Source organism: Mastigoproctus giganteus, chromosome 7, assembly GCF_048544385.1.
Source record: "Mastigoproctus giganteus isolate SK-2022 chromosome 7, ASM4854438v1, whole genome shotgun sequence".
In the NCBI taxonomy this organism is placed as follows: Eukaryota; Metazoa; Arthropoda; class Arachnida; order Uropygi; family Thelyphonidae; genus Mastigoproctus; species Mastigoproctus giganteus.
Genome location: NC_143581.1, coordinates 105,285,994 through 105,298,704, shown reverse-complemented (window position 1 = coordinate 105,298,704; position 12,711 = coordinate 105,285,994). Strand labels below are relative to the sequence as shown.

General features: G+C 39.1%; 1 protein-coding gene across 3 annotated transcripts in view; it reads right to left on the bottom strand.

Annotated features, from left to right (window-relative positions):
• LOC150083124 (centrosomal protein 20-like) overlaps positions 1–12,711 on the bottom strand; it is a 72,610-nt gene that overhangs the window by 9,594 nt on the left and 50,305 nt on the right. The window contains exon 4 of one of the 3 annotated variants that reach the window (XM_090377055.1): positions 8,350–8,809. The exons of the other annotated variants lie outside the window; for them this stretch is intronic. Coding sequence (XP_090233181.1) covers positions 8,713–8,809 — 97 coding nt within the window. The 3' untranslated portion in view covers positions 8,350–8,712. Of the gene's footprint in view, positions 1–8,349; positions 8,810–12,711 lie in introns of those variants that run through there. 3 annotated transcript variants of the gene reach the window in all.

The following is a 12,711-nucleotide window of genomic DNA, read 5'->3' as shown; positions in this document are numbered from 1 at the left end:
AAGTTGGTCTGTAACCAAGTCACAAAGGAGATTAGGCAGGCAAAGGCAGATTATGAGAAATCCTTGGCAAAGGATGCAAAGAAAAACAGAAAAGAGTTCTTTACCTATTTAAACTCAAGAAAGAAAGGGATGAACAGATTGGTCCACTGGATGTTGATGGTTCAACAGTTGAGGATCCTGCTCAGGTGGCTAACAATCTAAACAAGTATTTCGCATCTGCATTTACACATGAGGAGTTATTCAGGAAGGGGAATGTCGTAGGTGAAGTAAACATTGGCAGTGAGCTAGATGATTTTCTAATAACTGAGAGGAAAGTGGAGGAGAAATTGTTGAGGATAAACATAAAAAAGGCACCCGGGGGGTGGATGGGATCTATCCAGTTATATTAAAGGAGGCAGCAAAGGAAGTAAGCAAACCCCTAGTCATAATTATGAGAGCTTCTTTGGACTCAGGGGAGGTACCCATAGACTGGAGATGAGCACATGTAACCCCAATTCACAAAGGAGGATCAAAGGCTGACACAAGTAATTATAGACCTGTTAGTTTAACTTCGGTTCCAGGAAAATTAATGGAGGCACTGGTTAAAGAAGCACTGCAGGATCATCTAGACAAGAATTCAGTTATAGCTCAGACACAGCATAGCATGGTTTTGTTAAGGGCAGGTCTTCTCTGACCAATTTGATTGGATCTATGATGTAGTCACAAAAGAATTGGATGCAGGGAATAACTTTGATATTATATATTTGGATCTTAGAAAGGCTTTTGATACTGTTGCGCATGGAAGACTGCTGCACAAATTGGAGCAGTGTGGCATTGGAGGCAAATTGCTGCCATGGATAAAGGGATGGTTGAGTGGCAGAAGACAGAGAGTGGTAATCAATGGACACTGCTCAACGTGGACTAATGTTATTAGTGGAGTTCCTCAGGGTTCAGTGTTGGGTCCATTGTTGTTTTCTGTATTTATAAATGATATTGATGATGGTATATCAAGCTTAATGTCCAAGTTTGCAGACGATACAAAGGTTGGCAGGGTTGATAAGGACACTACTGATGCTATGCTGCTGCAACAGGATCTGGAAACGTTGAGCAGATGGGCTGAGAGGTGGCAAATGAAGTTTAACATTGACAAATGTAAAGTACTACATATGGGAAACAGTAACCCCAGATCAACGTATCAACTCTGTGGTACTACGCTGACAGTGGTACAGAATGAAAAGGACCTGCGGGTAATTGTGCAGGCAGATATGAAGTTCTCTGAACAGTGCAGACGGGCTGCAAAAGTAGCTCATGGTGTCTTATCAATGATATACAGGGATTTTTATAGCAGGGATAGGGAGGTGGTTATTCCCTTGTATAGGGCAATGGTCAGGCCACACCTTGAGTACTGTATACAGGTCTGGAGGCCTCATTTCAAGAAGGATGTAGAGCTGCTGGAACGAGTACAGAGAAGGGCAACAAGATTAGTGAATGGAACAAAGGGTTGCTCTTACAAAGAAAGGCTTAAGTTTTGCAAATTACAGTCTGGAGACTAGGCATTGGCGATGTGATCTGATAGAGGTGTATAAGGCTTTGAATGGCTTGAGCATGCTCAATGCTGAAGGGATTCTTCCTCTTGCTCAGAATAATCACCTGAGAGGGCATAAATTCAAATTGAGGAAGGACAGATGTTAGATAGATGTGCGGAAATTTGCCTTTAGCCAGCGGGCAGTTGGTTTGTGGAATAGACTTCCATCACTAGTTGTTGAAGTTGATAGCCTAAACAAATTTAAGGCTCAGCTGGACAGGTATTTTGAACGAACGGAGGGATGAAATGGGAGTAGTGGTGGTTGTTTTTTTTTTTTTTTTTTTTTTTTGGCTGATGCTGAATAAGCTTGCTTTCTTGCATCATATGCCTCTACTAATGCTAATGCTCCGTGAAAAACCAAAAGGGAAAAACCATAATATAATGATCTTTGATGTACCTGTGTCAGTAATAGAAAAAGAATTCATGATGGATATCTACTTCAAAAACTTTAACATGAAATGACAATAGATGAATTTGCTGCTGAATTCCTGCTGAAAAGAGCAACAAAAAACAAAAGGAATGGACAACTCAACATAATTGCAGAAATTACACCAAAAATTTGGAAGTTATAGCAGGGACAACAGAGAATCTATGCTGGCTGGACCAGTCATATATTTAGGGAACACTTCCCTATCCAAAGTTGCTTTAACTGCCATAAATATGGTCACATTGCCAGAGACTGCAGTCAGAAAGAACCTGTTTGTGGTCGCTGTGCAGTGACTGGCCATGATTACAAAAATTGTCTCAGCAGCCAAAATGTGCTACCTGCAAGACAGCACGGCTGACTGACTATACACAGTATCAGGGATGATAAATGCCCCAGTTATAAAAAAAATAGCAAAACTTATCCAATCTAGGACCAACTATGGCCAGATTGAAAACGTAAATGTGACTAGGGCTCTAAATCTCGTCCAATTGAATTCTCAAAGAGCAAGAGCTGTTGTAGATCAGATCAAACTCAAATTGGAAGAAAATAATATAGATATCTTGGTACTGTAGAAACCCTACACACATATGGGTAGGGTTCAGGGATACCCAAGAGGCTATAAAATAATAGAATACACCTCAGGTGTCCCTTCTACAGCAATAGTAGTTAAAAATACTGACCTTACAGTCACAAAGGTGGGTCACCTCTGCTCCCCAGTGGAAGTGTGTGCCCATATCACCAGTGCTGTAGGACAGTTTTACATTATTTCAGTATATTCCAGACCAGGTGAAGATATAAATCCAACTTACCTACAAGTAGTCACAAACTTGCTACCTACTGCAAATATAGTGTGCTGATTTCAACTGGCGGTTAGCCTTATGGCATAGCCATACGGAAGACAGAGCAGGCGCACACAACGGCCAGATACTTTCAGACTATACAGCCAACCAAATAACCTCCCAACTTTTAGCAGTACCATGTGGGAGAGTGACATTGATGTTACTCTTGCCATCAATTTTATGGCAGAAAATGTTCACGGCGCTTTAAAATTCACATTTTTTTAGGTTTCATTTTATATTAAATCAGCGACCGCGAATACAGATACCGTGAATAGCGGGGGTTTACTGTACTTCTAAAAGGCACTTGGAGTGGTCTTTGATTCAAAATTAACTTTTTTACCCCCATTTGATCTACTTGGCGAAGAAAGTGAGAAATTATGCAGGTATGATTGCCAGGATCAGTCGAGCAGACTGAGGGCTCAAAAGAAAGACTCTGGCAATCATATACCGTGCAATGTTCCAACCTGTTATCATCTATGGAGCCAGTGCATATTTCATCTGCTCGGCCATAGTAAGAAATATGAATAAATTAGAATTGATACAAAGGGCAATACTACTCACTATTACCAGAGCATGTCGAACAGTAAGCACACCTGCACTACAGTTGCTGTCCGGAAACTCTCCTGCTTTACCTGGAAGTACCCAAAAGAGGCTTATATTATAGATTTAAAAAGGGCATACCCACAGAATTTTTGGGGATAGCCCTTGATAGAACCAACACCTTCAATGATGAAAGAAAAAGAATAGCCACAAAGCTCCATGAGCTAGGGCAAACAAAGTGGGAGCAGGAAACCAGAGGTCTGGTTACCAAACGGTTTCTGCCATGGGTGTCAATGGTTAGCCCAAAGCCACCTAAGTGGTATGCCCCTGGACTGTTTAGAACATTTATATTGACAGGTCACGGCTCCCTAAAGGCAAAACTAACCTCCTTAGACCTGACCGATGACCCAAACTGCACCTGTGGCGAAAGTGAAGCCTGGACACACATTCTATATGAATGTATAAATATGACATCCCCAGAACAGAGCTAATAGCACAGATTGGTCCCCTTCACAGGGGAGAAGAACTTCTGTTCATCAGAGAAGAGCAAAATTATAAAGCTTTTACATCTTTCACACAGAAAGTATTCGAAATACGCAGAGCAATCCAAAGAATGGCAATTCAGCCCCCCGAAATTAAACAATAATCAATAGTAAAATTGCCCAAGTTTCTCACCATGCTCAGACGATGACTTAAAAACTGTTAGGATAGCAGTATTTTGCACCCTGACAGAAACTTAACATGACGAAATTCCCCAGGACTACCCTGCCATGTGTAGGAATCTGATTAACTGAAAAATATCAATAAGCTAGTAGCAGGGGGATGCAATGTAGAATGAAAGAAGAATGAATGAATGAAAATGAAAGATAGAATGAATAGGCTGGGCACTGAGTGAACTAGGAATTATGGTAAAAGGGGATAAATGGCAGTTTTGGTGAAAGAAAGAGTGACCTAGCATGAGGGAAAGAGAGAGTGAATGGGAATGAGTGGAAGAGCAAATGTAATTGGCTGAAAGTGTTAAAAATAACTTACATTACTTTATATATACTGTACTAACAAACATTTACTAACCACAAACACTATCACTGCATTCTCCCCTGGCCTGCAAAAAAAAAAAAAAAAAAAACACTTGTGGCTAGGCCTGCACCACAACTGAAGAATAACAGTAAGTTGAGGTGCCCAGAGAGTGCAGTGCAGAAAGTAAGAGTCGAATAAATGAGATAAGAGCTAGAAGAATGAATAAAAGTGTAAGAGTGTGAGAAAAAGAACACAAACCATAAATGCTACAGTTAAGTACACACTAACCCTAGTTTTAATTAGTATTTAAATTTACACTACACATCATTGCATCCCCTCCTGGTGTGTGAGAAAAAGATGAGTTGAGTGAAAAAAAAAAAAAATAATAATAAAAAAATATATATATATACAAATAAAAGACTTGGAAAAAAATTATAAAATAAGAAAAAAGTATTAAAAAATAATAATAATAAATAAATAAAAAAGAATATTAATAATAATAAAAAAAAAAAGAATACAAGTAGAGTGAGAATGCAGATTATGAATGAAGTAAATGTCTCTCCCCCCCCCCCCCCTCGCCTGGTGGGTTCCCCACTGCCAGCTAACATATCCCACCCCCGGAGCACGATGGGCAGCTTGACCTTCATACCGGATTCAATACTGCTTGGACATGACACCGACGAAGACATTCTGCGACTTTGCTGCCAACACGGCATTGGCAATCTGAACTGGGTACTCTAACCTGCTTCCCTTTAAAACCCCATCCCCAGGCAGGGGAGGGAGGAGATGGATCTTTGTCTCCTCTCTGCCTACTCCCATACTTTGCCTGGTGGGGCTCGTCTCCACTGACCTCTTTGGGGATGCCTACTCTATTGTCCCTATTCTTCTATCTGTTTTCTCCCCCAGTCTTCAGTCCCCCCTCTCACTAAATCAACCGAGTACACCCTTAACAATACCGCCAAATTCTAATCAACGTCTAAATTCTACCGGTTTCGTGCAAATCTCTAAGACAACTAACACTATTAGCTTTTATCTGGCGTATCGCCTCACATGTCTAAATTTAATAACATCAAAATTTTGCCCAACCTATTAGGCCTTTAACATCTCTTTAGTGTTCAACCCCCAACCAGCGATTTTCTAACAGCAATCACATTAAGCATTAATGTCAAACACAATTTTTTTTTTTTGAGGTCCTAGCCACTGAAATTCCAGGAAACTAGGTGGCAGGACCTGCCAGAGCAATTTGTTGTGATACTGGATACACCCGGCTAGCCTCCACGTGGCAAGGTATGGCAACATCGGGCCCCACTAGGGGTCTGGCGGCCAATAAGCCGGACAAACAATGGGCACAACATATCACACTGCACAGACACGGCCCACACACTTTCAAGTCTCTGGCTTGACAGTGTATTGTCCTCGATACAGCGAAACACATGCGGAGATGGGAGAAATCCCAGGTGCCGTCTGACACAAACAAAATAAAAATAAAAAAAAAAAAAAGAAAAGGAAAAAAAAAAAAAAAAGTCCAGTCAGAGATACATCCAGAAAGTGATCTTGAAGCAAGGGTGACATCTATAGTCGTCTCCCAAAGAGAACTCCAGAAGGTGGGGAGATTATTTGGTCTATTCAGTACAGTTAGGTTGCTGTTAGCAAAACAATTTTTCCGGGCACCATGGCACTCCGGTGTTTGACTATGCCTGACTGGGAACTGGCAGTTCAAGTCGGGCCCAATCAGGATCTTGACACCAGGAAGTTCAGTGCTAAGGTTCTGTAAGTATTGTATAGCCAGGGTAATATATTCTCCTGAAGAGATATTACCCAGGATATTAGGACATGGGCACAGGCAGCCCACACCATGCAAAGATGTGAGATTTTTGTCACAGTGAGGTGGGAATTCCGTACCACAACAGTGGCCCAGGGAGTCTCCCCAGAAATTTGAACAATCTTGAAAGTCAGTGGGTAACCCCTCACCTCTTTAGCATGGGCAGAGGGTTCTTGAATCAGTAGAATGTCAATATTTCTTCGATTTTCTTAGTTAATTGGCCAGAAACAGCTCTGGCCAATTCTTCAACTCAATCTGCATTGAGTTGAAGTAGTTTAATCCTGCTGGCAATATATATCATTTATTTTGTGTCCCCATAATTGATTCTTATTTGGAATGCCCTCTTAGCTTTCTGGTAAATTGGAAACTTATTATCACGAATTGAGTGAGAGTAGGCCATCTTTTGGTTTTTGAAATTGGCACATATAGTGTCAGATGCTTTATTGGGACATGCATTGTAGCTATATCCTTTTTCTGCACAGTGCCCACATCTGCTCGGACTGCATGCAGTTGTGGGTTGTATGACTGAACCTACATTTAAAACATTTTGGCACTGTGATGTGCCATTTATAAATGACTATAAACTGTGCAGCTGAAGAATTTGAGCTATTGGAAACATAAGATTCTTGAAAAATTTTGCTGCTTTTTTACTTAATAAATGTACTTAATTGTGTATTGGTGACAACTCCACTTGATATAGACTCGGTTCTGCTGTGATAGATTGGATAATGGAAAATAAATATATCTGAAACAAAATTTACAGTGTGCACCAGCACTATCAAATTGTAGAATAACAGATTCAATAATAGGATGGAACAGGTCCCTTTACTACAATTAAGACTGAAGTGAGAATAATGAACATCTCAAGTCAGAATATAAGCATAATTGTACAAGCAGTCAATCATCTCAATATTACTATGGGAATTGAGACTGTCATGCTGCTCAGATTAATGTTTGGAAAGAGCAGAATGGACTTAAACTGGCAGTGCTGATTGCCTACCTGTGCTCAACAGGTAGGCAATCAGCACTGATACTGTCTTCCAAACCTCCTACCTATCTCAACAAAATAATACATCCTACATTCCAGGCACTTGATACAATAAACAAAAACACTTTGCATAAGCCAGTGAATAGTTTGGGTATTTCTAACTTAAGGAAGCTGGTCACAGTGAATATGGTAATTGTGCAAAATACCTAGCAAGCTGCTCAGATTTGTTGTTCTAACAAATTTACAAATCACATTCTTCAATTCATCTGAGAGAAAAAGCCTCAGCAAAGAGATGTGAAGTATGACTGACCAAAGAGCTATGTTTGGATTGTCAAGTGTTACAACAATTAAAGGAAACAAAAGTTTATTCAAGCTAGAAGACAGGAACACTAACAGACTTTTAGCACAAGTGAGAATAACAAGTCTAAAGCTTGGCATGTTTAAGTATGCTTTCACAAGAAATTTGCAATTCAAAAGCTCTTTTTTTTTGCAGGAGTTCATTAATTTGTCGTCTTTCAAAACTTCCTTTGGATAACTAAGTGGATTTGGACATGAGTCAATACCACTCTTTAGTGTTCACTTCTTGTGCGTTTTAATTTGCAACTCTGAAAAGTGCTCACATAGCATTTCTCATCACATCTAACCTCTTCTTTAAATACACATGTCAGATATTCCCACTATTCCATTCTCATTAAACTTACCCAAATATAGTAAATGTGTACACAAATGCTTCAAAATCTTTACTTAAGTGGCATGCATCGAGTAAAGATTTAAATGTCTTTTTTTTAGTACTTCATTTCTACATATAGCAAACATCCACCAATATTCATCCATTTTCATAAAAAGGCATGAAACCCACTTTTCAGCACAACTAAATTTTTAATGAAAGCACAAGCCCCCCCCCCCCATTACAATAGAAGTAAATGACAAATAGAGACATAATTAAGATTTTCTGAGATTTAAACATTTATGTATTCCTAGGATTTTTCATGTATGTGGGATTCCTATAATAATGTACAAATACTTTTCAAATTGGCATATTAAATAATGTTCACCATTCGTTTACACTGCAATGTGTAAAACGTTTTGAGCAGTAATCTGAATTATAGTTTATTACATTTTGCATGTTTCAATACAGCTCTGTTTGTTATAGTGCTCCACATTTAGAAAAAAAATTATACATCTAGGAATGAACTCTTCAACAGTATGCATCTCTATCACTTGTTTCACTGTTGTAACATATCACTGATTATAATAATTTCAGAAAACATCCATAACATAACAGCAATTTATTAACACAGTGCCAGCAAATTTCAGGTTTTTCCTCATCAGATTAAATTATTTCTACAAATAATAGATTCAGAAACTTAAAATATAGTATCATTAGTGATAATTGTGGAGTACTGTAGATAAGGGTGCACTAGAGCTATTCACAAGATAAAAGCTTAAAACACAGTATGAATCTGCTGTATATTTTTGTTCAGAGTAAATTAAGACCTTTTAAATAATGCAGACCTATAGTAATTTTAAACTATGATGGCCATCAGCTGAAGATTCATCACAAATTGTATTTTCTTTCATGAAATATGCTACTAGACTGTACAGTAAAGGACTAGGGGCGACAAAAAAAAAAAAATACAATTAACAATTGATTACATAACCTCTTATAATCAAAGATTTTGTGCCAAATATTGATATAAGTAGTGCAGTCAAAAAGTTGCAAACATATTATTAAATGTACCCACAACCACTCTCTCTGGGTAGTAGTAGTTTTGGAACTCTTCTGGCTAGATAGCATGGAAAGTGTTTTGTGTTGCATCAATTTTAAAGCTGATGATAAGCTATAAATGATGAGTAGGTGTTTAGCCAGTAAAATAATATCGTTAATATAAATAGATACCAAATAGAATATCTTTAATTACAAATAGATACTGTAGCTTTCGAGACAAATCGTGTCTCTTCTTCAACAGAAAATGGAAACTTTAGAGATAAAATTATTCTAACAGACACAGTTGTGTGTGCAGTGAGATGTGTGAGGGCACGAGGTAGGTCATTCAATCATTAAACTGGTGTTTATTGTTGCTGCATGGATGTGCGTAGTTTTTCTCCAGCGCTTGTCTATACCTAAAACGGTTGTCTCTAAGATGGGGTGTAGTCTCATGCCTTTGCAGCGGTTCATGGCTCTCAAATTACACAATATATTGAGTGACTCTAGCCAGAGGCGGTATTGAAAGTGTCGGGAGTGGTCAATTATTTCATAGTCCAGCTTGGGATTGAGGTCGTGGTGGGTGGACCAGAAGTGTTCCGCGATTGCGGACTGGTTGGTCTCAGCAAGGCGAATCGCTCTGTCGTGTCCTGCAAGCTGGTATTGAAGACGTCTCGAAGTTTCTCCTATGTAGCAGCTGTCACAGTCTTTGCAGGCTATGTGGTACATTACACTGCTGCGTAAGAGAGGGGTGACCGGGGTCTTTACATTGGAAACTAGAGAGTGTAAGTTTCTACCAGGCAACTGCACTCTCAGGCAACTCTCAGAGAATACCGCATTTTATGCAGTATTCTCTGAGGATTTCTGAGATCCGGCCTGACATGCCTTGATAGTATGGAATGTAAGCAGTAGTTACACTGTCCTGAGTTGATGGCGGTCTCAGGTGGACTGTGAGCTCCTGTGCTTTGCAATAAGCACTTGTATAATGTGTGTGTTGGGTAGCCACACACATATGATCAAGTCTGTCCTCACTCAGAAATCTCGTTGTGCCTAGCTTCATCTGTGCTGGAATGGCTCCAAGCCCTGGAGAATAGAGTACGGGCAGTGCTGTTGAGATAACTAGGAGCATGGCCGGACCTGTAGTTTGTAAACTGTCTGCACCACATAGGCTTACGGTATACTGAGGTTTCTAGATGTGGGCCCACGCGTTTTACTAGGATGTCCAGGAATGGGAGAGATCCATCTACTTCTAACTCTAGAGTGAACTGGATGAACACAGACAGGGAATTGAGATATTCTAGCAATGTTGTTTCAGAGCCACGTGGGATGATGGTGAAGATGTCATCAACGTATCTGCACCATGTTGTAATAGATACTGGTGGGTTCAGGAATATCTGTTCTTCCAATTCTTCTATGGCAATGTTGGCCACTATGGAACTAACAGGGGGCCCCATGGCAGTGCCATGTACCTGGTGGTATACGGAATCCTCAAAGGTAAAGATGCTGCTTGACAAGCACAGGTTGAGGGCAGTACAGATGTCGTCAGTAGACAATGATGTTCTGTTTGGAAGGTTTGAGTCATTCTCAAGGAGCCTCTTGGTGCAGTGTATGGCCTGTTGGACAGGGATTGATGTAAATAGCAACACTATATCAAATGATGTCATAACATCGTTGTCAGAAATTGAGAGCTCTTTAATAAGGTGAATGAATTCACCGCTGTTAGTGACAGTATGGGTGGTATTTCCTACAAGAGGTGTGAGGAGTCGTGCAATATATTCGGATAATTCATATGCAGGTGCACTGCAGCAGGACATTATGGGCCGGAGAGGAACACCTGGCTTATGGATTTTTGGTAACTCGTAAAACTGTGGTAGTTGGCAGCATGAAGAAGCCGCTGAGTCGGAGCAGAGATTTTCTTTGCTTTAAACCATGCGTAGACAAGTTTATTGACGCATGACTCCACACGTCCTAAGACTTTAATGGGCAGATCTGTCACAAGTTCATATATGCTGGGGTCTTGCAGGAGGACCAGGGCTTTCTCTCGGTAGGCTGATCAGTCTAATACAACAGTGCAATAATTGTGTAGTACTGCATATGATAAGCTTTGTTTCTGGATCATCTAGAATTCTAGATAAGACTGCAGTTATAGTTCAGACACCACATGGGTTTGTTAAGGGGAAGTCTTGTCTAAATAATTTTATTAGATACTACAATAAGGTCGCAAAGTGGATGAAAATAATAATTTGATACCATATACAGGCATACCTCGAATAACGAACAGGATGCGTTCCACGAAATTACTTCGTTAAGCGAAACTTCGTTTTCAGAGGTAAAAATACTATGGCCAGAATAGGGATACGTTCTTACGTAAAGAAAATGAAAAGCTTTTTTTTCAGACAAAGAAAAGTTTTATTAAATAAACAGTCAACTCATATACAAAGTGAAATCACATTTTAAAATACGAGTCTAAAGTTGATTGTTTATGCTCTTTTTCTCTTTCATTTAACAATTGCCTATACGGAGTTATTGCATTTAATACTGATCGCTTAACAATAATACTTCTTCCTAAATCAGGATCATTTTCACTAAAAAAATTTAACGTTTTCAATGTCATTTAAGCACCTTTTTAAATCTTTGGTTGTTAACACTTTTTCGGCAGGAACGTCTTTAACTTCGTCTTCATTGCTAACAAGGTTTTCTAAATCTTCCACTGAAAAACCATTATCTTCTGCATTCAATAAATTTCTAAAATCCTCTTCATTGACATTTTCGAAACCTATTGATTGAGCCATCTGGATAACTTCATTTCCAATTTCTTGGATGTTATTTTCTTCTTCTAGTACAACTTCTGGCCATATTTTGCGCCAAACTCCATTTAAGCATTTCTTAGTGACTTCTTTCCAAGAACTATCAATGTTTTCAATTGCGTTTTTAATGGTGTAGTTTTTCCAAAAAGTTTTAACTGTCATTTCCTCTTTATCCTCTAGTTCAGTTAAACTGCTTAATGTTCGACGCAGATAATAAGCTTTAAATGATGCTTTTCCTCCCTGATCCAATGGTTGAATCAGGGAAGTTGTGTTTGCTGGAAGAAACACAACTTTGACAGGAATGCAACGTGTTAAGATCAGTAGGATGTCCCGGAGCATTGTCTAACAACAAAAGAGCTTTTTCTTCAAAGTTGTTTTTTTGACAATACCGTTTTACTTCAGGACAAAAGTGGTTAACAAACCAATCAGTAAATAACTCCTTGGTAACCCACGCTTTTCTATTTGCTTTCCATATTACAGGTGAATTCATTTTTATGTTACCTTTTAACGCCCTCGGATTTTCTGAATGGTAAACTAATAACAATTTTAATTTATAATCGCCAGAGGCATTTGATCCAAAGAGTAACGTTAAACGAGCTTTGGCTGCTTTGAACCCAGCAGCTGATTTTTCTTCAATAGATATGAAGCTTTTTGTTGGTAGCCGTTTCCAGAACAAACCGCTTTCGTCAACATTGAACACCAAATTTGGAAAATTTTCACGTTCAATTATTTCCTTTAGTTTTTTTGGAAACTTATTTGCAGCTTCTCCTGTTAATTTTACACTATGAATCCTGGCCCGTTTTTTAAATTTCTCGAACCAACCACGAGAAGCCCCAAAGGTTTCCGTAATTTCTTCAGTTTGTTTAGATTTCAGGTGATTAAACTGGAATATATTTTTTTTATGTTAAATGGGGCTTGAAATTGCCGACTTCGTTATATCGAAGCTTCGTTATCAGAGGTAACGTTAACCGAGGTATGCCTGTACTTGGATTTTAGGAAAGC